Source organism: Saccopteryx leptura, chromosome 3, assembly GCF_036850995.1.
Source record: "Saccopteryx leptura isolate mSacLep1 chromosome 3, mSacLep1_pri_phased_curated, whole genome shotgun sequence".
In the NCBI taxonomy this organism is placed as follows: domain Eukaryota; kingdom Metazoa; phylum Chordata; class Mammalia; order Chiroptera; family Emballonuridae; genus Saccopteryx; species Saccopteryx leptura.
In genome coordinates, this window is record NC_089505.1 from 112,567,124 (window position 1) to 112,593,942 (window position 26,819).

Below are 26,819 nucleotides of genomic sequence, written 5' to 3' on the forward strand. Positions count from 1 at the left end.
CTGCGGCACTAGACGCCTGGGGAGGGGATCGAACCCCTTCACTAATCCAAAGTAGCTTCAGTTCCGCTTCAGCTGGACGCCTTCGCCATAACCGCAACGGAAAGGTCTAGTTAGGCATCCGAATTCCGCAGGGACCCACAGGGGGAGCATGAAGAACTGTGACACTCCCGCCATTTCTCTTTATGTGGCCCCAACTTCCCCTCATTACCCATCAAAGTTAATGGAGGTAGTAGGGTCTGAGAAAGATTGAACCCAAATGGCAGAACTAGGGAGCATTGCAAGCCCAGCCAGGGCACGCCACTGCCTCTTCCCCCTCGCGTAAGCTCATAAGCGCAATTCCCTCACACGCCCGCCCAGCTGTCACAACTTTTTTCCTGCAGAAGATTTTCGGCTCCCAACCGGACTCGCGCCGGGCCAGTCAACGCCACCTGCTGGTCATTCCCTTTCTTTAACCGTTCACACTGTCATCCTACTGGCCAGTATCTAAATCCCACTTTACACTTCCAAGTAATGGTCTTCCAGGGCCCAAGTGACTTTGTGCCTTCATTATGCTCCTGTCTTTTCTACAATAAATCCCTAGAAGATCTAGCTGTTAGAACCTGCCAGTGGCCACCTCCTGCTTTTCCCCTAAGCTCCTTCTATGTGATACTCAAAGTGCAACAACCCCCAGAGAATAATTAGATCATGGGTCAAAGGGTTCAGGCCATGCCAGTACCACTTCTTGCTTGAAAAATGTGAATAGTGACTGTAACCACCAGATGCCAGGCAAATATCTGGTCCCTGACCTGCTGCCCTGATGCTTAAGCTGCAAAGATCCAGCTGCAGAGAGCTGCCCCTTGAGATATAAACATACAACCACTGTTAAAAATACATTTATCATTAAAATATATTACACGAGAGGATGCATCATTTACAGTTTGGAGGGTTTGCTGGCCCATAAAATCCCACTTCTTTAACCAGAATACCAATTTCTTCTGTATTTTCATTTTCAAGCCACTGTATTGACCTCAGAGGCTGACTGGCCAACCCCAGAGTTGTGCCATATCTGTGTAGGAGAAGGGATAGGGTTTGCATATGCAAATACACATGTCCTCACACAACGTGCTAGAAGCATCTGGGGTGGCTGTGGCCTGTTTGTCCAGCAGCTGCCACTTGCATTCTTGCTGTCCAATTCATTCTCCCTTCAGTTCCAAAGTATGTTCAAATATCTGATCATGGGAAGCTCAGCCCAGGCTGGGGGGGGGTGGGTGCTGACTATGCCCTGGAGGCAGGCTGAATGAGCACAAGAAGTACAGTTAAACATTTTTTAAATTATAAAAAATAGAGATCTATCTGTGTTAAATTAACTAAAGCTGAACATGGAATGTCAGTTTAATTGTGGTGGATTTCTCCTCATGGCCCCACAACTCACAGCAGCACTCAGTGTAATAGCCATGGCGGTGTGTGTGTGGGGGGGGGGGGGAATGGCCTGGCCTCAGGAAACAGGCAGTTACTACTCTTGCTTCCAAGTTGGCTTCAAATCCTCTAAAGGCCATTCTTGAGCTGAAACAGGTGGGACTAGTAATTGGCAGCCTCAGGTAAAAAAAGGAGAAGAGACAAAGAGGCTCAGGGTGAGTTGCAGAGGAACTGGTGAATAAATTCTTGAGCCTTCTTCTTCTCTGCCATTTCAAGCTTTTGGTGACCAGCTGGGTTTCGAAGCAGTAAGCTGCCAAATATGCTAGCTGCATTAAAAACACAGAAAACAAATTATTCAGCAAAAGAACATACTACTTAGTCTTTGTGTTATTAGGGACTGGGGACGGGTGCCCAGAAGCAAATTTTCTGCTTTAAAAACTACTATTTGAATGTAAATTCTTCCCAGAGCTTGAGATTTTAGTTTTATTACAGTGGACTTAGGACCTTTCTCAACCACATTTCTCATAATGAGTCTCTTAGTCTGCAGAGATGCTTTCCACAAACACTTGGCTGCTTACCTAAAATGTTCTCATCCAAATGATTTTTTCCTGAATTTTTCAGTAATTCTTGCAAAAATGCCATCAAGTAGTGGAAGACATTTTTGTGGAAGGTGGGGAGAGTAGATATGACCTAAAGGAGGAAGAATTGAGATTTGTCTTCATTCATTCAATTATCTGCCAAGTGTGCTATATTCAAGAATTGGGTAGCAGATCCAAGAACATGGGTAAGATTTTGCACAGAAAACCTGGATCACAAGTGCCAAGAGAAGCACAGACGGAGTGCTACATAAATTTAGGGGTCAGATTTCTAACTCTGTGCTCTCTAAAGACTTAAGGGAATAGAAGACATTTCAGTTGGGTCTTGAATAAAAGACAAAATTGGACTTTGCAGAGGTAAGGACTAGGGTATTCAAGGCAAAAGAAAGTAAAAAAAAAAGTCAAGCAGAAAACAGTGAGAAAAGGAGTCAGAACACATTGTGAGAAGTCACTGTTGACAGGAGAATAACTAAACAGGTGCTAAGCTTGGACAGGATCAGGAGAGAATTCAGTGAGTACCCAGCTATCTGCATATCAGAATCAGTTAGGAAGCTTATACACAGTATCTTCCCAAAGAGATTTTGATTCAGTGGATGTGGGGTGAGGCTCAAGGACCTGTATTATTAACAGGTTTTCTAGTTTATTCTGCTATGACCTGTTTGATATGTGAGCAGCTAGAGTAGATCGTAGAAAGTCTTGACTATTTAAGAAAATCATTAATTTGCAATGGGAAGGCAAGTATAGTTTTTGACCAACAGTAATATGATGAGAGCTTCAAAACACAATCTAATGGCAGTATACAAAATACATCAGCAGAGAGGGAGAGAGCCCGAATGCAGGGCTACGAACCAAGAAAAGCGGAACGTGAAGGGAAGAAAAAGATGCGTACTAGATCAAGGGGACTAGGTTTGTGGGAGGTGAGAAGTGGAGGAGTTAGAAATGACTCAGGTTTCTGGGTTGAGTCACTGCAATTAAGCAGTGATGCCATTAAAAGAACAAAGGGTCATAAGAAGAAAAACAAGTTTGAGAAGGAAAGAGATAAGAGCTGAGTTTCTATGACACTGTATGTGACAGGGTATGACCATCGTTCCTTCAGGTCCCATGAAGCCTGGGGCTACAACATATGTACACTGATGCTCAACGCTTCCCCTCACCTGTTTGCTGGCTGTGTAGTTGCCAGAACACTCCAAGCAGTTATGGTAGGCGCTGTAACAGACCACGGGCTCTGGCAGGCTCTCCAGGAAAAGCAGTAAGGCTTCAGCGACGGAATGATTGCTAGCGGCTTTTGGCCTATTGTTAAGGAACAGCTGATATTGCTGCCCATGGTGAGGAAAAGGCTGGGGGGTGGGGGGCACATGCCAGAGTGCTGTCTGCCTGATATCTTGAAGGGGCCAAGCTGTCTTTCAGCTAAGTTGGGCCCTCCTGAGTTCCTACTCTGTACATTGGTTGCTTAAAGTTGTAAAGTCTTCTCTACTCAAACTTCAAACAAGAAAAATGTGATAATTGATGCAATATCTGATTTTGAGCGTTATAATGGTATTCTTATCACCTCCCTTACACGCATGTGCGTGCGCACACACAACACACACACACACACACAAAGGATACAGAGGGTATCGAGGGTATCACTCATTCCAGTATCCAAATAGTCCCTGATTTGCTCAAATTCCGACCTCAGGCCTGGCTGTTGAAACAGATCTTCCTGCAAAAGGGAAGAAAGTCACAAAGTACTTATATTCTCAGAAAAATCAGCAATAATTTCTTGACCTAGAAATGTAATTGCCAGCAAAGAACAGAAAGAAGCAATGCAGTGAGGCCTTTGGGTCACCCTGTAGACAATCTGACTTAGGCTGGAGTAGCTAATTCATCTCACAGGCCTTGCCAGGCAGGCTCCCACTAGATCAATACGACTTCTATTATGAAAATATGGGGAGGACACACTATACATAACTAGAAAAATCTGAAGAAATGATATCACTGAGAAGATGAAGAAAGCTAAAAGTCAGCTCAGGGCTTTATTAAAACAAGACTATGGCAATAAAGGTATTTCCAGTAGTCCCGGGGGATGTTATAGTCACTTGTTTTATAAAATGACTTAATACCATCCACTGTGTTAATAATAACCATATCATATGTATTGCTCAAAAGTTACACTTGAAAAGCACTCTGTAGAGAAGGTAGAAGAGCATGGTACTTAAGAATGTGACTTTATAGCCATACTCCCTGGGTTCAAATCCCAATCCTGCCCATTTATCAGCTTTGGGACCTTGACCAAGTTATTTAACTTTTCTGAGAACTAAATGAGACAATGCTGTAAAATACTTATTACATTGTAACAATAAATATAAAGGGAAAAAGTGAAAAGAGAGAATATCATAAGAAAATATAAGGTCTCCCAGGGACCAATAGAAATGAATCATTGAAAGTGGACAATCTGACCTCATGAAGCCTGACCAAGTCACTCTAGAAATCAGGCTCCAACTCATGGCCTAGGAATTCCGTCTGGTCTCCTGCCTCTGTCTGGCTTGTCAACAAGTTATTCCCTCCTAGTCCCAGAAGCTGGTATGAGTTCCTCAAAAGGATAGTAGTAGGCTGAGAGCCTGAGAAGTCTCCAGAGGGTTTCCTACCTGGATGACCCCAGAGGCTGGGGAAGGGAAACATGTTGTGCTGGGCAGGCCAACCTGTGTACGGCTATTTCCCTTGGGGGTAATCAAGTGCTGTATGTGATGTCACCATCCCACAGGGATTGAACCTATTGATCCTACATTCACTCCCTGAAGTAAGAACACCTTTCCACAGGTTGTCTGGAGCAAAAGCTTCTTAGGCCAACAGTTGCTGGGGCTGATGTTCTTTCTCATGGCAGCCTGGCCTCAGTCGGGTCTGGCTGCGTAACCACCACCCACCTGCTGGAGAGCATTTCGGTACAGGTAATCAACCATCATCCAGAGCTCCTTGGGGATTTCCATGGGGTTCTCCAACTGGCTGCCATCATCTTCAATCTGGAGGGGCATCAGAGTCTAAAAAGAAATAAAACCCATAAGAAGCCCCACCGATAGAACTCGGGGCAGCCTGGCTTCAGGAGAACACATGGCACGGAGGAAGGGAAGCACTTCAATCAATGCCCCTAAGCAGACGTTCCACAGTCAAAAATGAAATCAGGTGGCACAAGGTACAAAGGTGATTTTTGAGAACTGGGAGTGGATTATAGCAAGAAGCGTCAATGAATTAGGTGAAGTATGTATCAATTTCTCAGAAAAAAGTCCTGCCTATAGCATTTCACAGGTCAGAATTAGAAGGTCAGTGCGGTCCAATGGAAAAAGAGCACAGACTTGGGAGTCCAACAACCTGAGTGCAAGGTTCAGGTCAGTGGCTAACTTGCCATGTGATCTGTGGCAAGGCACGCTCACCAAAGAGCCTCTGTTTTCACCTATACAGTGGAGGGGATGGTGTTCAGGAGCATCTAACTAAAAAAATGCATGGGTGGGGGGAGCAGATGTATTAGCATAAATTTGTTCCAAACTAGTTCCCTTGTATTAGAACTGTCTCCATAGAGGCCTCTGAGATCTCAGAAAATTTAGTTTGGGATAATATACTAATAAGTGATAATTAAAACAAACAAACAAAAAATAGCCTGACCAGGCAGTGGCACAGTGGATGGAGCATCAGACTGGGATGCGGAAGGACCCAGGTTCGAGACCCCGAGGTCTCCAGCTTGAGCGCGGGCTCATCTGACTTGAGCAAAAAGCTCGCCAGCTTGTGTTCAGGGTCGCTGGCTCGAGCAAGAGGTTACTCGGTCTGCTGAAGCCCCCCAGTCAAGGCACATATGAGAAAGCAATCAATGAACAACTAAAGTGTTGCAACGAGAAACTGATGATTGATGCTTCTCATCTCTCTCCATTCCTATCTGTCTGTCCCTATTTATCCCTTTCTCTGACTCTCTCTCCCTGTAAAAATAAATTAATTAAAAAAAATAAAAATAAAATAAGATCATAGGCCAGTAGTTAACCTTCATTACTGTCATATTCATGGCTGACATTTTCTAATGAGCTATGTATGAAACACTGAAAAACAAGGCCAGGATATTTTTATAGGTCTTCCCATCAAGTGGTGGAGTCTCTTCCCGCCCCTAGAATCTAGGCTGGCTTCACATCTTGCTACCATCTGACTGCAACTTCACAAATGACCCTAAGCAAGATCAGCAGAAAAGTCACACAGGAAACTCAGGGTCAGAAGAAGCAATAACTTGTTGCTTTCAACCATTAAAATTTCAGGGTGGTTTGCTTACATAGCAATATGTAACTGATACAGTAAGCCAACTCTAGGGAGGCTGAAGAATTCTCAGGTCCCTGGGAAGGTAGGTATGGTAATAGCTTGTTTGGCTTGGCTGTGACACAGTACCAGACGTTTCCTTGTGGCATGTAACTCACCAGCTTTCTGACAGTTTCAAGTGGCAGGTCCAAGATCGGCTCCCTCATGTAGCACAATGTATGAATGGGCGATCCGAAACAGCTAGGCAGGTAGTTGCCAGATACAGACAAAAAGTAATCCTTTCCCCTGTCCAAGTGCAAAACGAGAATGTCCTCAATTTTGTCTTCACCTGAGTTGAGCTTTGTAGCCATGGTCTTATTTACAAATAGCTCCAATTCGATCTCAATGGCAGAATCTGAAGAAAAATTTTAAAAGTAATGTTGGCTGGTGGGAGGCCAAGAGAAAAGGAGTAAAGAAGATAGAGGGGGATGAGTCAGGCCTAAAGGGTTATGGAAAGAAAATAAGAGGAAGTAAGAGCCAAACAATATGTATTTATATGTTCAACATTCAGGAGACACATGAACAGTGTTTATAGTCCAAGTGGAAATGTGAAAACAACAAAGGCATGTGAATTATCAACTGCTATAAAATTCAAGTTCTAAGCAACACAGATCAAACTAGAAGTTATTAATAGACTAAGAAGGCATGGGTCAAAGAGCTCGCCCTGAGCAAGGTCAGATGAAGCTAGCTCATCCAGTAGAAAATATAATGAAACTATCAGCCTGTGAGTTGCTCACAAAGCAGGTTTAATCCCTCTGCCACACAGCACAAGCTAGCGGGCAGGGAGAAGTTAGGGGCAAGATGTGGACGGTAAGTTCTGGAGCCAAATATAATTTCCCCCACAATCTTTCTCCACAAGAGCAGATACTGGGGAGTTGATTACAGTGAGGCAGACAGTGAAAATGGTTCTTTTAGAAGCAACACCTGCTTCACAACAATCTTAGGTTTTTCTGCTATGAAAATATGGAACAATATATGACTGAGAATGCTTCTGAAGCTGAGCTCAGGTTCCTCACTATTTTATATTTTATTTACAGATGATTCATCCATAGGACTTTAAAAATGTTTCAAGCAGGGAACAAAACACATGGAAACAAAATACTTATTTCAGGAAAATGACCAAAGATAGTGTAGAGTGTTCCCCCCCACTGTAACCAAGAACCCAGGAACAGAGGCTTACCTGGCAGGAGGAACCCCCTGCTGGGGTTGGCACTCAGCCACGGCCTACAGTAAGACTCTTCATCAGGCTTGTTGATGAACTCAAACTGGCAGGGTACTTGTCCATTGTGAATTGTAAAGGACTCCACTCGCAACTGCATGTACTTCACATTCTGAAAAGAGAACTGGGAACACACCCGGACACCCGTCAGACCTTCTCAGCAACCTGTCTATCCATGCGCACAGCTAAGCAAGCCTTGCTCTTTCTGGAAAGGAAATGAGGGACCACTTCTTTCAAACCAGGTTTCTATTGTAAGTATTTACCTGGGAAGCGATGGCTATCACTAAAGACCAGTTGTGCCAACCAAAAAACTCAAAGAACTCATGTTGTTTTATACATAAATTTCCTGAAGGTATCAAAGTTTGCATCTGCTGTATCCAAAGACCATTTCCAAAACACCCTTCACAAATTCCACCCCAAACATGAAGACCGAGCTTATCTTTCCAAGTAGCTAGACATGTAAGATACTAAAAATATCCTCAGCATAAATCCCCATGATTGACTACTTGGTACCGTCAATTCCGAATGATCTATGCAGTGGCTCTCTCATGGAACAGTTTTAGCCCTAACCTGACTTCTCTCAGTGCCCACTGCCTTTCTATACTGTCTCCCTACCATCAACTCATACATACTCAAGAAATCCAGGCTCAGTTTAATCTCAAAGCAAAGCATCAGCAGGAAGATAAACCCAATGCCAAGAATACACACCTGCTATGCTAAAATCAAAACCCATGTTGAATCACCTTATGCCATTATTTATTTCACAGATGACCCATGTGTGGGTGAAATATACAAGCCACAAAAGGTTAAAGGCTTAGAAGATCAGGAGATGAACATAAACCAACAACCCCTCTTTTCTCGGCTAGCATCTTCAGCCTCCCTCTATCCAGAAGCAGCCTATCAAGGAAGACTAGAGTCCAGTGGTCTGATGGGTACCCTCGTGGCTGAGGTTTCAGCTCTATGCACAGAAAAGCCTGACAGCAATATTCTTAACGTGTCCTTCCTACCTCTCGCTTGGAGAGAGACACAGAAGGAATGTTGGCGTTTTCCATCTTATCCAGGGAGCGAATAATCTCCTCCAGGGTCCTCCGGTAAAGCTCCTCATTTACAACCCTCACCTGGAAGGAAACACCTGAGACTGAGTGCCATGGCTTCTGCCCGTTTCCTCTTTTTCAGTAGAGAGGACATTTCCGCCATCGGGAAATGGACCACAATACAGAAAGTAGAGACGAAATAGATTTAATTAATTAACAAAAAAAACAATTAACAACAGACACAGAAGGGACTTGAGAGGCAAAGCTTGTGGTGAAGTGAACTGCGGCTCCCTGATTGGCAGGAAGCAGGTGTGGGGCAGCGGGCCGGCAGTTCTGCAGGTCCCGGGAGCAGGCAGAGCCGCTCAGCTCCCGCCCCGCTCCGCTGGCTGCTGCGAAAGGCCAGCAGCAAGAACTTCGCTAGAGCTCGGATTTAAAGCAGCATCACTGGAGCTTTTCTAACCTGTGCTCCATCAGCCGAGACTGTGTCAGGTTTTCCCTTCTGTATTTCGGATTATAAATACAATTTTTGTCACTTTCCCATAATACAACTTAAATCAGAACATTCATTAGGCTTTTTTCAAACCACCCATACCCTCACTGATCCGGATGTGCCTCTACCTGCACCCCTGGGAATTGATAATATAAACAAACACAGGAGTCATTGAAGAAGAGAGACAAATGGGAAATAAATGAAAAGAGGGTTCAACTTCACTAGTAATCAGAGACATGTAATATAAAATAATGAAATATCATTTTCTTTTGGCTCACTGTGTTGGTAGAAATTTAAAAGAGTAACAAAACCCAGTATCAGCCAGGGTGTGGGAAAAGGAGCTCAAACATGGTTGGCAGAAGTGTAAAACGGTAAAACTGCTGGGAGGGTAACTCAGCAAAATCTAATAATTTTTTTTTTTTTAAGTCAGAGAGAGATGGACAGACCGGGATAGAAAAGAAGGGAGAGAGATGAGAATCATCAACTCATAGTTGAGGCACCTTAATTGTTCTACTGATAGCTTTCTCATATGTACCTTGACTGGCAGGGGGGAGGCTTCAGTGACTCCTTGCTCAAGCCAGTGACCTTGGGCTTTAAGCCAGCAACCTTTGGGATTAAGCCAGTGACCATGGGGTCATGTCAATAATCCCACGCTCAAGCCAGTGACCCCATGCTCAGGCTGGTGAGCCTGTGCTCAAGCTTATGACCTTGGGGTTTTGTTTTGTTTTTTTTTTGTTTGTTTTTTTCATTTTTCCGAAGCTGGAAACAGGGAGGCAGTCAGACAGACTCCCGCATGCACCCGATGGGGATCCACCCAGCACGCCCACCAGGGGGTGATGCTCTGCCCATCTGGGGCGTCGCTCTGTTGCATCCAGAGCCACTCTAGCACCTGAGGCAGAGGCCACAGAGCCATCCTCAGCGCCCGGGCCATCTTTGCTCCAATGGAGCCTCGGCTGCGGGAGGGGAAGAGAGAGACAGAGAGGAAGGAGAGGGGGAGGGGTGGAGAAGCAGATGGGCGCTTCTCCTGTGTGTCCTGGCCGGGAATCGGACCGGGACTCCTGCACGCCAGGCCGACACTCTACCACTGAGCCAACTAGCCAGGGCCGACCTTGGGGTTTCAAACCTGGGACCTCAGCATCCCAAGCCAATGTTCTAGCCACTGCACCACTGCCTGGTCAGGCAAATCTAATAAATTTAAAATAAATAAATTTTAAATCTAATAAATTTTTAATACATTTTTCATTAAACCACTAATTTCCCCCTCTACCAATCTCTACAGAAAGACACTGGCACACAAATATATGTGAAGGATGGTCACCACAGAACTATATATAATAGCAAAACTTTGGAAACAACTTTAATGATCATCAACATATACACTATGGTTCATCCATGCTGTGGAATATTGTGCAGCCTTTAAAAATAATAAAGGAGCCTAGCCTGTGGTGGCACAGTGGATAGAGTGCTGACCTGGAACACTGAGGTCGCCAGTTCAAAACCCTGGGCTTGCCTGGTCAAGATAATACAATGTGCAACCAATGAACAGCTATAGTGAAGCAACAATTTTTCATTTACCCTCTCCTTCTGTAAAATCAATAAATAAAATCTTAAAAATAATAATAAAGGCCTGACCAGGCGGTGGCGCAGTGGATAGAGCATCGGACTGGGATGCAGAGGACCCAGGTTCGAGACCTCGAGGTTGCCAACTTGAGTGCGGGCTCATCTGGTTTGAGCAAAAGCCCACCAGCTTGAACCCAAGGTCGCTGGCTCCAGCAAGGGATTACTAGGTCTGCTGAAGGCCTGTGGTCAAGGCACATATGAGAAAGCTATCAGTGAACAACTAAGGTGTTGCAACGCGCAATGAAAAACTAATGATTGATGCTTCTCATCTCTCTCCGTTCCTGTCTGTCTGTCCCTGTCTATCCTTCTCTCTGATTCACTCTCTGTCTCTGTAAAAAAAATAATAATAATAATAAAAAATAATAAAGGAGCTCTGCCTTTAATGTCAGGTACAGATCTCCTAAGACAGAGTCAGTGGGGCAAAAAGATATTCTCAGAACAATATGTATAATATAATCTCTTTTACAAAAAAGGTAAAGCACGCTCTAAAAACATCCTCTATTATGTTATGTACAGAATACCCACACATATTTGTAAATGCATGAAAAAAGGTCTGGAAAGATACAGTCCAAAAAAGTAAAGAGGAACTTCCATGCATGTAGAAATATATAGTAGTAGTATGTCAAAGCAGTCATGAGTGAAACTGAAATTAAAACAATTTTTATTCATTCATTTTAGAGAAAGGAGAGAGAAAGGGGTGAAGGAGGACCAAGAAGCACCAACTAGTATAGTTGCTTCTCATATGTGCCTTGACCAGGCAAGCCCAGGGTTTTGAACCGGCGACCTCAGCATTCCAGGTCGATGCTCTATCCACTGCGCCACCACAGGTCTAAAACAATTTTTAAAGGAACTTTATCACACTCAAGGGAAGAAGAGGAGACAGAAAGACAAAGGTGGTCTTGGTTGAAAATCTATTATTCCCTATGGAATGATGACAACAGACACCAGCTGCCCACCTACCCCGATGTCAAACACTGAGCTGACAGGCTTGTGGTCACTGGTCTTCAGGGCCATGTGGCTCTGGTAGCTCAGCTGAGTAATGTTCTTCCCTTTCCAGAGGATCCGGTCACACCAGGCAGGAGCGCGACACTTCTCACTGAAATGCAAAGTCCACACTGGGAGCCCTCAGGGGTACAGCAGCGCCCCCTGCCTGGGTCGCCCCTGGCTCGGCTAGGCATGACGAGGCAGAGCCTTCCAGTCCACGAGGCCCAGTGACTAGAGAGGGCAGGAGCCATCCCGGCTCACCAGGAGGTAACATACATCCTGTGGATCACCCAAAACACTGTTCAGAATGATTCCCTGCTCTTTAGCCTCCTATGGGGATGAGGTGAGAGGCAGCAGGAAATCTGACAGTAAGTACTTTATGTTTCTTAAAAGCTGGTGCTTTAAACAGGCTGTGAATTTCTACTGCCTGGGTTCAAGTCCTGGCTCTGCACCTGCCTGCTTGGGAGGCTCTTTAATTTTCTTATACTTCAGTTCACTGATCTATAAAATGGGAATAATAAACCACACTTATTTCAACAGGTTGTTGAGAAGATTAACTGAGAATATAAATAAAAATGTATCAAACAGGGCATGGCATACCACAGGCACTAATAAAATATATGAACTACTATGCAATGACCAAGCACAAGCTAAGTTAGTTGGAATCATCTCATCATCTTAACCATAGCTGAAATCAGTCACAAGAATTGTTCAAGAACAAAGCCTAAGGCAGTCAAAAAGAAAACATGGAGGAAAGCAGGCTGTTCAATGAGCCGAAACTGAGGCCAAGTGTTTAACCACAATACAAAACATGGGGTAGAAGTCACAGGAAACCTATCTTCTTTAGGCCTTCGAGGGCAAGGGCCTCCCTAAATTTCTGAGTTTCCATTTACTCGACCTCCTGAGGCGACCTCTGACCTACCTGGTATCCCACTCGTTGGAGCCAGTATCGTACTTATACGTAGGCTGGAACGTGAGCTCGCCTTCTGTGAAGCCTTCAAACACAGCCTTTGCAGCCACCTGAGTTTTTAGCTGTACAGAAGGATGGAAGAAAAATAAATCTCACAATAAAAAGATCAAACCTTCAATTAGCAGCCGAAAGGAAGTCATTTTGAAATCTGAACCCAAACCGAAACCCAAAGGGAAAGACTCCTGAGGAAGCTATCCTGTAAGATCTTGAGTTAACCAACTTCTGGGAAGAGGAGCAAGCTAAACTTTCCTTTGCCTGTTGTACCACTTGTCAGGCTTTTTAATAAGAGTTACTGCATCCAAGGGCCTGAGTACCGTCTTACGGAGAGTCCCTAAGGGGATTAGGTACCAACAGAGGTTTTCCCCGCTAGACAGCAAACACTTCATCTGTGTTAGCGCCATTGTTCCAATTACACAGGGAGAAGACCGCATGGAAAAAGACTTAGGAAGGTACAGCCCAAAAAGCAAAGGGGAACTCCCATGTATGTGGAGACATATAGAAATACACCAAACCAATTATGAATTCAATATAAATTAAAAACCACTTTTAAAAGAAACTTGTCCAGCCTGACCTGCGGTGGCGCAGTGGATAAAAGCATCGACCTGGAACACTGAGGTCGCCAGTTTGAAACCCCGGGCTTCCCTGGTCAAGGCACATATGGGAGTTGATGCTTTTTGCTCCTCCCTCCCTTCTCTCTCTGTCTCCTCTCTTTAAAATGAATAAATAAAATCTAAAATAAATAAATAAAAATAATTTTAAAAAATAAATAAAAGAAACTTGTCCAATTACTTAGATGAACTGAAGGAAGCTGTGTGCCTTGGTTTCCCCATCTATAAATTTTGGATTTATAATAGAATCTACATCACAGGATTGTTGGAAAAATGAACTTTCAGCTTAGAACAGTGCCTGACACATTACAATAATAGCTAGCATCCATGCCTGACCAGGTGGTGGCGCAGTGGATAGAGCGTCAGATTGGGACGCGGAGGACCCAGGTTTGAGACCCCGAGGTCGCCAGCTTAAGCATGGGCTCATCTGGTTTAAGCAAGGCTCACCAGCTTGGACTCAAGGTTGCTGGCTTAAGCAAGGGGTTACTCGGTCTGCTGGAGCCCTACGGTTAAGGCACATATGAGAAAGCAATCAACTAAGGAGCCACAAGGAAGAATTGATGTTTCTCATCTCTTTCCCTTTCTGTCTGTCTGTCCCTATCTGTCCCTCTCTCTCTGTCTCTGCCAACAACAACAACAAAAAAAGCTAGCATCCATCCTAGTGCACTAATTCTAGGAGCTCCTTCCAGATCATACTCTCAGCAAGAGATTAAAAGCACAGGCCTTGCTGCCTCTCCCCCATCCCGCCCCCAGCATCCAGCTGGGCACTAAGCGGACCAGTGAAGCACTGTCGGCTCTATCTATGTAGCCAATTGGCCAAATTCCCCAAAATGTGAATTCTTAATATAAACTATTAAATAAAAAGCAACAGGAAATAATATAAATTTAGATATTAAGGTAAGCTGATGTTACTTGAATGGGTATTTATAGACCTTAAAAGCATCTAAGCCAACAACACACAAAATAGGTACTGTTACTTGAGGAAGGACCAGAAAGGAGAGCAAAAGGAGACAAGTATTAAGCTCTCAGGAAACCAGAATACCTCAGACCAGAATACGGGGGCAAGAAACAGACAAGTATAGAATAGAATAGACTGGGTTAATGCTGAAATGGGGATTAAAGAGAATAAAAGTAATTTACCGAGGAAAACAGAGAGAAAAAGACGGGTTAGTAAAGAGATTATTACATAAAGAAAAACATAAAGTTGAAAGTTGGTTTTTTTTCCCTGCAGTTGATCTGCACTGGGGGAAACAGTAACAGAAAGCTTTAGATTAATGAATACTAAGATTATTAAAAAGGGGCATAGACTAAAAAGAAAAAAAACATTGGCCCTGGCCGGTTGGCTCAGCGGTAGAGCGCCCATTTGCTTTTTCACCCCCCTCCCCCTCCTTCCTTTCTGTCTCTCTCTTCCCCTCCCACAGCCAAGGTTCCATTGGAGCAAAGATGGCCCGGGCGCTGGAGATGGCTCCTTGGCCTCTGCCCCAGGCGCTAGAGTGGCTCTGGTCGCGGCAGAGCGATGCCCCAGAGGGGCAGAGCATCACCCCCTGGTGGGCAGAGCGTTGCCCCTGGTGGGCGTGCCGGGTGGATCCCGGTGGGGCGCATACGGGAGTCTGACTGTCTCTCCCCGTTTCCAGCTTCAGAAAAATACAAAAAAAAAAAAAAAAAAGAAAGAAAAAAAAACATAACATTCTGAACAATTCTGACCACTGGAACAGTTTCCAATTCTATTGAAGACTAGCCAGAAGAAAGTCAGAGAGAAACCAATTTCTCATGTCCTGGTAAACGGCTTGTGTTCTGAGATAGAAATGCTAACCCAAACAATGGTGGGGGAGAGCAGGTGACAGATCAATTCCCACTGGAAGTAAGGAAAGCCAAGCAGAAAAAGAGTTGTCATTCACACTGGACAAGTCTGGGGAGGAGAAGGATAGGGGAACAGAAGGTACATTCAAAAAAATTAATAAATATTTTTTTTTTTTTGTATTTTTCTGAAGCTGGAAACGGGGAGGCAGTCAGACAGACTCCCACATGCACTCGACCGGGATCCACCTGGCATGCCCACCAGGGGGTGACGCTCTGCCCACCAGGGGGCAATGCTCTGCCCATCCGGGGCATTGCTCTGTCACGACCAGAGCCACTCTAGCGCCTGGGGCAGAGGCCAAGGAGCCATCCCCAGCGCCCGGGCCATCTTTTGCTCCAGTGGAGCCCCGGCTGCAGGAGGGGAAGAGAGAGACAGAGAGGAAGGAGAGGGGGAGGGGTGGAGAAGCAGATGGGCGCCTCTCCTGTGTGCCCTGGCCGGGAATCGAACCCAGGACTTACGCACACCCGGCCGACGCTCTACCACTGAGCCAATCGGCCGCATTTTAAATATACCAAGTATCTTATTTACAAAAAGTCTGGTACCTTTCAGTCTCAACTTGAATGAATGAATAAACACATACTAGGGAGAGGGAGGGAGGGAGGAAGAGAGAGAGAGAGAGAGAGAGAGAGAGAGAGAGAGAGAGAGAGAGAGAGAGAGAGAGATGTTCCTGCTCCCAAGGGAGGCTAGGCACCTCAAGCGACGAGCCAATGGGGAGACAGCCATGGAATAGGAAAATGCAAGTGAAAGAAATATATGACTGGACATCAGCTCCTTGGGGAAACCTCCCACACTGAGGAAGAAGAGGTTGAGAGTTGGGAAGCCAGACTTCCCTGTGCCCTCACAATGTGGGGACAGCTGCCTGAGGGCACAGGTGGCCATCTGTACCTGGTCATATCCATACAGGGTTTCAAAGTCCTTTTCTTCAATGAGCTTTTTCACTTTTTCCACATCCAGCTCTTCTATCCTGTAGTTGAGGTCTCCCAACCACAAGATCACACTGTGAGGACAGAGCACAAAGGTCACAGAGTTTAGTAGGGACTTTACCTGTCTTATCCGGTGGGCTTCTCACAGAAGGCCCCTGAGGCTCAGCTTCTTGAGAGCTGGGTGGGGAAGTAACTCAGCTATTCAGGAAATCTTTCTGCCTTGTCATCCCATTTAATGCCATGTCTAACATGCTGCTTACTCAAATATCTTGCTCTAGCCTTGGCTAGATAGCTCAGTTGGTTAGAGCAGTGGTCCCCAACCCCCCGGGCAGCGGACTGGTACCGGTCCATGGGCCATTTGGTACCGATCCGCAGAGAAAGAATAAATAACTTACATTATTTCTGTTTTATTTATATTTAAGTCTGAACGATGTTTTATTTTTTTTAAATGACCAGATTCCCTCTGTTACATCTGTCTAAGACTCACTCTTGACCCTTGTCTCGGTCACGTGATACATTTATCCGTCCCACCCTAAAGGCCGGTCTGTGAAAATATTTTCTGACATTAAACCGGTCCGTGGCCCAAAAAAGGTTGGGGACCACTGGGTTATAGCATCCTCCTGAAGCACAGAGGTTGCCGGTTTGATTCCTGGTCAAGGCAAATGCAGGAACAGATTGATATTCTTGTCTGTCTCCCTCCTTTCCTCTCTTGCTAAAATCAATTAAAAATTTTTTTTTAATTATCTTGGTCTAAGTTCATTATAAAGCACCTTGAATTCTCCTTGACTATTTTATTCTTGTATGGTTGGAAAGATAGTCTAGTAGGCTCTAAAAGCAATACAATAATTTACTTCATTCCTGGGAACAGGCAAAAAGATCAAGTATTGGGAGTCATGTCAATCACCCAGGCACCCCAAGCTAGATGGTGCCACGATCTAGATGATGTCGCCTCTGCCTCCATGCACAATGCAGTCCACAAAGCACTCTCAGCCTTTTCATTTCTAGAGCTGAGTTCCTCTGAAATAAAGCTCAACCTGTACAGTGCAGTCCGGGTTTAACCACCACCACAGCATCATTTGGCTCTTTTTGCAGAGCACGACAGGTGTTTTACTGCACTTGATGCTTTGGGGAAAGAGATAACTGAATGCTCCTAGATGACACCGTACGTCCCATAAAGTCCAATACTGCTCTATCAGAAGCCAACAACCAAGCCATTAGAGAAGCTGCACAGCAGTATACACACCCCAAAAATAAAAGCAGACAAACTGACATGCAGGTTGCAACCTCATAAACTAAGACGCTGCAGGTCTAGCAGAACGGAAGACACACTCCTTGCTAGGTTCCCTGGAGAAGGAAAGCCATCCTATCAGCTGCTAGGGCACCAGTGAGCTCAAGACAGTTCCACCATGGCAGCGGGCCCAAAGAGACGCTTGACTGTATACTCCCTGGCAGACACCACGGCCGCAGTGGCTTCTTCCTCTTTATAAAAGGAGCAGTATAAGCTTCAAGTGTTACTTTCAAGTCTGAAATTTCTAATATGCCTTGAATTCAGACATATAGGGAGCGTTAGAGATAAATGAAATAAAGAGAATAGACAAAAATTATTAGCACAAGATGCTCCAAGCAGCTGTAACTATAAAGTTGAGGTATAAAAGGCAAAGTGAGCCCTGGCCAGTTGGCTCAGTGGTAGAGCACTGGCCTGGCATGTGGAAGTCCCAGGTTCAATTCCTGGTCAGGACACACAGGAGAAGCAACCATCTGCTTCTCCACCTTTCCCCCTTCTCTCTCTCTCTCCCCACTTCCTGCAGCCATGACTCACTCAAACAAGTTGGCCCTAGGCACTGAGGATGGCACCATGGCCTTACCTTAGGCGCTAAAATAGCTCAGTTGCTGAGCAACAGAGCAACAGCCCCAGATGGGCAGAACATCGTCCCCTAGTGGGCATGCCGGGTGGATCCTGGTCAGGGCACATGCGCGAGTCTGTTTCTTTGCCTCCCCGCTTCTCACTCAATAATAATAATAATAATAATAAAAGGTGAAGTGAAGGCAGACAAATGCACTCATTCTCAATTGCATTTGCTTCCAGAAAAAACAGATATATCAAGTCCTAAATCATACCTCTAAAACCTGGAAATGAGAGGGTCACTCTTTGGCGATGTTGTATCAAGGCAGACCCATATTAACATAAATCTTCTATGTTTTCCAAATGATTTGAGACCAATTTGAGAGGTCTGCCAGATGGTAAAAAGGAAACTAAACATTTCCACGGGACGTGATCCACGTGTAACCAAGAGTTGGCTGGAGTTCCCACTCCGCAGTGAGAAGCCTACCTCCCTATCAGAACAGCCCATGCCCTGCACATCGGGCATGGTGACCTGTTTGGGGTGGAAGCCCAGACTCACTCATGCTTGCTGATGGTGAGCGGGGGAAGGCCTGGGTCAACCTGACAGAACTGCATGCGAGAACAAATGTCTTTATAGTCCTGGTTCCTCCGCTCATACTCTTCCGTGTGGGCTGCCAGGTGAGAATTCACGACGCAGACACTGGTATTGTGGAACTGGAACCTGATCGCCACTCCTCCTTTGTTGCCCTGTGAAAAGGGGCCCAAAGAAATCTAGTTCACAACTTAATCATGTCAATCGTTTCAACCCACAAACTCCCAAAATGTTTTCTGTTAACTGGTCTTCATCATGATCCTGTGAGCTAAGTAAAGCAGTGTTACTATCTGTATTTTACAGGTGAGAAAACAAACCCAAGAAAGCGGAATGACTAGCCCGTCCGCGGCAAAGCCAAATCCACTTTCCATAAATCACAGGAAAGCCACACGCTCTCCCTTCTCCACAGGAAGCTGAGCTCTCGCAGTAGAGCCTAAAAGCAGGACTTTAAATCTCCTCAAAGAAGCCTGACCTGTGGTGGCGCAGTGGATAAAGCGTCAACCTGGAATGCTAAGGTCACCGGTTCAAACCCTGGGCTTGCCTGGTCAAGGCACATATGGGAGTTGATGCTTCCTGCTCCTCCCCCTGCCCTTCTCTCTACCTCCCCACCTCTCTCAAATGAATAAATATATTTAAAAATAAATAAACAAACAAATAAATAAATCCCCTCAAAGAGGAAACTGTAGATCTTCATCAGCATTCTTTCTTTTCCTTTGTGACCCCATTTAGTGTCTGCAACCTATTTCATGGACTAACTGGGAGGATAAACTAGAGGCGCTGGTGTGGAGTAAACACAGGATCCACGCTGGGTGGGCAACTCAGCCAGCAATTCCCTAAAATATGATTTCTACATGGTCTGTTCAGCCTAGCCCTGCTGGAGGGGACAATCATCTTGTGATACCAGCATCCTCAAACTGGGACAGGTGCAGTCAAGGCATCATAAGAAGTGGGGTCAACACCTTAGGAATTAAAGCCCTCCATGTGCTGAACATACTACCAAGAACTCACCATCCTCCCCATGATTCCTGTCCCCACGGTCTCGGCCTCCACTTCTGAGATGTGTGCGGCGTGTTCCTGCCTCACGTATAACAGCAGCATAATCCCGACCAGTCGGATGAGCTTCACCTGGAAAACAGAGCCAAACACTCAGCTCGTGCTGTTAAATAGAAGTCGAGCACAAGAAAATATACCCCAAAGGAACAGTGGTCTCAACGCTGACTGAGAGTATTAATGTATCTCTTTTTCCACACCAGGACCCAGGTAATCACCTATTCGACTCAGTGAACATGCTATGTGACAACCTAAACCAGGTATGGCCAACATATGGCCCGCGGGCCGGATAATGAATTTATGCAGCCCACAATTAAATTTTTAATATTCTCCGCTACTTTAAAATCTCAGCTACTGCCCTGGCCGGTTGGCTCAGTGGTAGAGCATCGGCCTGGCGTGCAGGAGTCCCAGGTTCAATTCCCGGCCAGGGCACACAGGAGAAGCGCCCATCTGCTTCTCCACCCCTCCTCCTCTCCTTCCTCTCTCTCTCTTCCCCTCCCGCAGCCAAGGTTCCATTGGAGCAAAGTTGGCCTGGGCACTGAGGATGGTTCCATGGCCTCTGCCTCAGGCGCTAGAATGGACCTGGTTGCAACAGAGCAACGCCCCAGATGGGCAGAGCATCGCCCCCCGGTGGGCGTGCCTGGTGGATCCCGGTCGGGCGCATGTGGAGTCTGTCTGACTGTCTCCCCGTTCCCAACTTCAGAAAAATACAAAAAAGTAAATAAATCTCAGCTACTCAGAAGTGGAAGCATCTTTGATTATTGGAAATCGAGATATTTAAGAAGAGAGTGATATGCGGAAAAGAATTCCACGTGTGACCAATCTAGGATTAACGTCCAATAATTGGTCGAATGGATTCACGATACTTCATTTTTTAAAAAAATTCCATTATAAAGATTTACAACTTTTGCACTCGTCTGTACTCGATATGAACTGTTTGACATTTAGCAGCGATGTGAAACCCACATTTTTTTAAGCGGAGTTTGCCAGTGAGCACCCAAGGTCAAACAATTCGTTATTTTTGTGGTCAAGTGTGCTGAATCAAGTGGCATTGTAGCATAGACAATAGTTGCAGTTGACAACTGAAAATGTGTCCAGGCTGTTTGTAAAACGAAATAATTGTTTTATTTGCGATATAACCCCTTCAAGCTCATTCTATTAATTAAATATTGTTTCGATTGATTGCGGTAGTTTGGATATTTATACAGTATGTAATTATATTTTTATTAAAATAATATTGTATATTAAAATTTTTCACTCACATTTATTTATAAACAAATTACATAATAAAATTTTGTTTATTTAAATGAACCATTTTTGTATTTAACATTTTTTCATTTTAATACTTCATCAGGCCCGTGAAAAAAGTTTTCTTTCTAATCTGGTCCGGGGGCAAAAACTGTTGGCCACGCCTGACCTGAACAGCCCGCAAGTGGCCTGACCTGAACAGCCTGCAAGTGCCAAGACCTGCAGCTTTCCCACCCCCGGGTGCCTCTTCTGGAGGACCTAGAACTGAAAATGGCAGGATAATTAGGACTGGCTTAGGGGAAAAGGGAAATATTGTCTTGGAATTTCCCTGCATGGCAACCTAACATTTAAAGGTCCCTGACTCCTCTCTTACCTTTGCATACTTGGCATCTGGATGAAGACTCTCTGATACAGCTTTAAACCACTCTTCCTCCTTTGGGGTATCATGGAAGAAAAAGGCCTCCTTACTCAGATCAAGCTCCTGGAACCTGTAGTAGAAGCAAGCCGTCAGACAGTAGAGAAAGGTAATGTGCAAAATGACACGTTCTCAGACTGGTTTGGGTGCGCAAATCCTAGCACGCTGACTGAACTGCAGGATCCTCAAGCAGAAAGAAAAACAAACCCTTAGAGCTGAGGGTTGGAATACTAAGGACCTCCCCAGTGCTTTCATAAGCAGCAGGCCATTTCCTCTGCGTAACCAGCCTGTGGAGTAGCTGGAAGCATCTGTGTATTACATCTGAGCTCACAAGTTCACACAAGCACAGAGCGGCAAAGAGGTTCAAACCCAGATCTACATACATTCCAAATTCTAGGCCCTTTCCAACTACCACTCAGGCTTCTTTGCTGCCCACTCTCTGTCAACATACCCAGGGCCTTGGCTGGTTGACTCAGCGGTAGAGTGTCGGCCTGGCATCTGAAAGTCCCAGGTTCAATTCCTGACCAGGGCACACAGGAGAAGCACCCATCTGCTTCTCCACCCCTCCCCCTCTCCTTCCTCTCTGTCTCTCTCTTCCCCTCCTGCAGCCAAGGCTCCTTTGGAGCTAAGTTGGCCCGGGTGCTGAGGATGGCTACATGGCCTCTGCCTCAGGTGTTAGAATGGTTCTGTTCGCAACGAAGCAATGGCCCAGATGGGCACAGCATCACCCCCAGGTGGGCATACCGGGTGGATCCCGGTTGGGCGCATGCAGGAGTCTGTCTGACTGCCTCCTAGCTTCTCACTTCAGGAAAATACAAAAAACAAAAACAAACAAGAAAAACAATGCCCAGGATAGTGGTAGGAGGAGAGTAGATGTGAAATACTAAGTACTGAGTGATGGGGCTTTTCTTTCTTCTTTTTGAAGTTAACCTTCCTTTCCTGGCAAAAGACATAGTTCTTCATAATCAACAGTGTTGAATGCCTAAGTAATGGAACTCAGTTCAAGGTATAGTGATGTTTAGCAGAGGATTGTACTAAAAATTCAATACTAGCACTTAAATGTCACGCACATCACTTTAATCATGCCAGAAAGTGTTTTCTATGAGGAAAAGCATCACACAGATAAGCAGCTGCTTCTAATCACATGCTTATCCTCCAACTCCTTCACCTGCTGCGAAGACTCAGGTATGTACAGGGATGGGCAAAAGGAGGCTTCCAGTTGTGAGGACATGGAACACAGAGTTCATTCTGTATTCTTACTTATTTACTACTGTATTTAACCTACTTTTGCCACTCTCCACCCTCATATTCATGTCCCCATCCCTTCAACCACAGCTATGCATTACTGAGGAGGTAGAGGCGACCGGAAGAGAAGCACTCACCCTACACAGTACACATCTGGGGCCTGGATATCGTGACTCAGCCAGGGCTGGAGGCATTCTTTGGGGGACTGTCCATTCACATTATACGTTCCCACAAAAAACCTGTTACCAAAGAGAATCAACCAGTTACTCAGGAGGACTGCGGAGACAACAGAGGAAAGCATTTTAAGACATAAGAAATGTCACATTTAACCTAGACCAATGACTGCAGTCTGCTGTGATATTTGTTGCTTCTGTGATAACTTCAAACAGTACAGACCTACTCTGAACATTTCTCCTTAGTTTTAACGGCCACTGGAGAGCCATAATCCGCAAAATGACTCCTTACCCTGTGTATGCTATGGAAATGAAAAAAATAAATAAAACATACCTTGGTAATTACTTTCAGAAGGAAGGCAACAGCAGCATTCACCATAATTGACTCTTTCCTTCCCTATAAGCAATGTTACTTTGTCTTATGGTCATAATGTAAGAGTTTAAAAGTTTAAAAAGAGCGCTAGCAGAATCATGTGACCTTTATTCATTAAATTTTCAATAATCCTGTCTAGAAAGATTAACAAACACTAACTTCATTTTGCTCACTTCAATTTAAATGACTTTCTTCAAAGGCCCAGAATGACCAAGGGTTATACTGTCAGGATACCATTCCTTCTTCTGTACCCATATAGCTCTTCAAATACTTCTGTAACTCTGCGTCACCCCCACTGTACCACACCTACCACAGTTCCTGGCCAGAAAAGGCACAGAAAGAATACCTGCTAATGAAGAGTGAAAGGAATCACTCACTCAGAAAATGATGGGAGATTGTGAAGTAGGATTTGCTTCCAAATCCAGTGTATTGGGGGTGAGGGTGAATGCTTAACTTTCACAGACCTGAATGATCCTTTTCCTTTGAAAACAGTCTAAGACCCAGTTTGCTACCTGAAATTCTGGATGTAGGTATAATCCTCTTCTTTCTGCACCAGATGTGATTTCACTATCGTATCTCTCAGTCCAAACTTATTCATCGACAAAATATGAGCCTTGTCTGACACTGTGATAGTGGAGGAGCGAACCATGTCGGTAATTTCCGACCTGGATTTATTCTGTCTAGAAAAACAAAAGAAAGGTGTTTGTTTGGGGTTTTTTTTTTTTAGTCATATATTTTGATGAGTCCTTCATGACAAAGCACATAAAGCTAGAAGTTTCCACACACAAGCATCTGAGTTACAGAAGACTAAAGGAGGCCAAAATAAAACTTATTTGCTAAAACAACACTACTTCTATGTCGAATTAAGTAAATTTATATGTTGTTGATTATACGGTACTTTGGTCCAGAGATTTTATAATAATAAATTCATAGAATCTCAGACCAGACGGGGACCCTAGAGATAATCTAATCTAACCCCTTCATTTTTCAAATGAGGAAAACAAGACCCAGCTCCGCCAACGATTCACCCAGCTGGATGGTGACAGAGTGCCTCATGTGACAAGACTATATAGAACAGGAGTCCCCAAACTTTTTACAAAGGGGGCCAGTTCACTGTCCCTCAGACCGTTGGAGAGCCGGACTATAAAAAAAACTATGAACAAATCCCTATGCACACTGCACATATCTTATTTTAAAGTAAAAAAAAAAGGGAACAAATACAATATTTAAAATAAAGAACAAGTAAATTTAAATCAACAAACTGACCAGTATTTCAATGGGAACTATGGGCCTGCTTTTGGCTAATGAGATGGTCAATGTCCGGTTCCATATTTGTCACTGCTAGCCGTAACAGGTGATATGACGCGCTTCCGGAGCCGTGATGCGTGCATCCCACGTCACCGGAAGTAGTACTATACGTGAGCCATGCTGCGCTTTGTGGCGCTGCCACATACAGTACTCCCAGAGCACAGGATGAGGATGGATCCTGTGCTCCTCTCACTGACCACCAATGAAAGAGGTGCCCCTATCGGAGGTGCAGCGGGGGCCAGATAAATGGCCTCAGGGGGCCGCATGTGGCCCACGGGCTGTAGTTTGGGGACCCCTGATATAGAACAATCCAGAGCCTTTGACTTAACAATTCTACTGCATCTCCATGCCACAGGAATAACCCCAAATTCTAAAAAGGCAATAAAAATTTGCATTTCATTATTATCTGTGTAGGTTTAATAGTCATACTAAAAAGTATTCAAATGCCAACTTTCCATTAAGGTAAGGTAAAAATGTATCTATGTGTACCATGAAGGGTCCAAGTAAATTGAGAATGAGAGATCTGGCTACATTTAAAGTTCAGGGACTGTGCAATTGCTGCTTTAAGTGTCAAATTAAAACACAGACACAAGAAAGTAGTTTAATCTGGACCAGAAGATTCTGGCTCTGATCAGTAGGGGACACTAGAGTAGAATAAATATAACAGCACATCAGAAAAAAAAAAGCACCGTATTTCCCCATGTATAAGATGCACCCTTTCCCGAAAAACTTGGGGTCTAAAAACTGGGTGCATCTTAAACAGTGTTTGTAGATTTTATTTACTTGCATTTCCCACTTTTGTGCGCTTGTTTTGCGCTCATTGTTGAAGACAGTGATTCGTCATCAGACACATGTGAGGACAAGCTCATGGATAGGAGTTTTGACAGGGATGAGGAGTTGTATGAATTTTATGATGAAGAAAACTTGAGTTCAATAACTTTATGTAATACATTCCTCTTTCAAATTCCAGGCCCCAAAATTAAAGTGCGTCTTATACACGAGAAAATACGGTAAATAAAAAATGGAAAGAAGACTCTACATAGGGAACTCCTCAAATGGGAGGGAGAAATTAAAATGTCTCTAATCTTCTGCATTTCTAAAGCAGAGTTAGACTGCCACTTTCAAATCCTAGATCTGCAACTTGCTAGTTCTAGATCTTGGGTAAGTTACATAACCTCTCTTCTCACCTGTTTCCTTAGCTGTAAGACAGACAAAACAGTGGTACCTACCTCTCAGGTTAAAATAAGCTAATGGAAAAAATAATAAGATAAGCCACATTAAGTGCGCGGTAACTGGCATTCACAGTACATGCTCAATAAATGTGCTCAATAAATACGCAACATTTCTTAGGCCAGCGACCCTGGGGCAACTTACATCACGGACAGTACCGGTTCTGGTTCTATAGTGAGGAAAACCTCAGTCCTCAGAGGTAGCAGTGAAGGGAGAGCTGTGTTACCTTGTGAACGAGTGATCTGGTTTATCCTGACACCGGGAACTTTGGTCCACAAACAGGCCTTTCCCATTTGGCCTCAAATCGTCCAAGGAAGAACAACCTAAGGGGAGGGAGAAAGAATGGAAACATACTGACATTATACTCTAACATACAGACCACAGCTTCTCAAATTGTACTAGGAATTATTGGTAGTCCACATATTGCTCGAAAGCATAGGAAAGGCCTATGTTGGTGTCTGGGTGAAGCTCGCAGAGCACACGGGGGGGGGGGAGTATTTCATCTGGATACCTTTACTGCTAAAAACGGTAACACTCACAGCACGTCCGACCTCCTTTTCTTGGGGACAGAGTGCATTACAGAAAGAATAACGCTGTGGTATCTACAGACCTACATTCTATCTCCAGCACTACTACTTATGGTTCTTTCACTTGGGGCAAGTTATCTAACCTTTCTGAAGCTCAGTAACCTGACCTGTCCTGCCTTCCTCACAGGTTTATTGTAGGGATCAAATAATTGACATGTGAGTAAGCACTGTGAAACCACTCAACATATAAAATATAAGACAGTGATCTTATTACCACTTACGGCAAGTGAGAACTTCGACTGCAAGGAGGAAAAAGGCAAGGGTTAGATATCTAAAACTAGAAAGGGCAGAAGCACCCTAGAGCAGTGTTTTTCAACCACTGTCCACAGACCAGTCCGCCAGTCAAGCTGGTCTGCGAAAGGGTTAACCACTCTGATGTTGTATGAAGCATACAGATCCAATGGTCTTGGTCAAATTTGCTTATGCTCAGGGTGATTTCTGCCTTAGCAGTCCGGGAAATAATTCTATTATTTTCACTGGTCCGCAAGTGTAAAAAGATTTAAAACTATTGTCCTAGAGAATGAGGAGAGCTTATCACTGTCAACAAATTGCCTTTGAAAACCAAAGAACCCAAGGACCCGCAACAGAAAAATTTGGAGAAAGTTGTTAAATCAAGATAATTAGAAAATTAATCTGCCAATAGCTTCTCTGCATCTTAAAACCTCTATCGCTTGTCAAAAGGGAACAGCATGAAGAGGCCACAGAGACATGCTGTTTCGATACACAAGTTACAAGGAGCACCAGAGGCAT

At 44.5% G+C, this 26,819-nt stretch overlaps 1 protein-coding gene across 3 annotated transcripts in view; it reads right to left on the reverse strand.

Annotated features, from left to right (window-relative positions):
- Positions 1 to 856: 856 nt before the first annotated feature.
- INPP5B (inositol polyphosphate-5-phosphatase B) overlaps positions 857 to 26,819 on the reverse strand; it is a 59,889-nt gene continuing 33,926 nt past the window's right edge. For all 3 annotated transcript variants that reach the window (XM_066375927.1, XM_066375926.1, XM_066375928.1), the window contains 17 exons: positions 25,709 to 25,805; positions 23,457 to 23,624; positions 22,536 to 22,637; positions 21,112 to 21,226; positions 19,449 to 19,565; positions 18,408 to 18,595; positions 15,968 to 16,079; positions 12,569 to 12,678; positions 11,623 to 11,758; positions 8,526 to 8,636; positions 7,480 to 7,642; positions 6,419 to 6,654; positions 4,895 to 5,008; positions 3,600 to 3,693; positions 3,146 to 3,273; positions 1,974 to 2,085; positions 857 to 1,721 (listed from right to left, as the gene is read on the reverse strand). In XM_066375927.1, the coding sequence (XP_066232024.1) occupies positions 1,606 to 1,721; positions 1,974 to 2,085; positions 3,146 to 3,273; positions 3,600 to 3,693; positions 4,895 to 5,008; positions 6,419 to 6,654; positions 7,480 to 7,642; positions 8,526 to 8,636; positions 11,623 to 11,758; positions 12,569 to 12,678; positions 15,968 to 16,079; positions 18,408 to 18,595; positions 19,449 to 19,565; positions 21,112 to 21,226; positions 22,536 to 22,637; positions 23,457 to 23,624; positions 25,709 to 25,805 (2,219 nt within the window). In that variant the 3' untranslated portion in view covers positions 857 to 1,605. The remainder of the gene's footprint in view (positions 1,722 to 1,973; positions 2,086 to 3,145; positions 3,274 to 3,599; positions 3,694 to 4,894; positions 5,009 to 6,418; positions 6,655 to 7,479; positions 7,643 to 8,525; positions 8,637 to 11,622; positions 11,759 to 12,568; positions 12,679 to 15,967; positions 16,080 to 18,407; positions 18,596 to 19,448; positions 19,566 to 21,111; positions 21,227 to 22,535; positions 22,638 to 23,456; positions 23,625 to 25,708; positions 25,806 to 26,819) is intronic.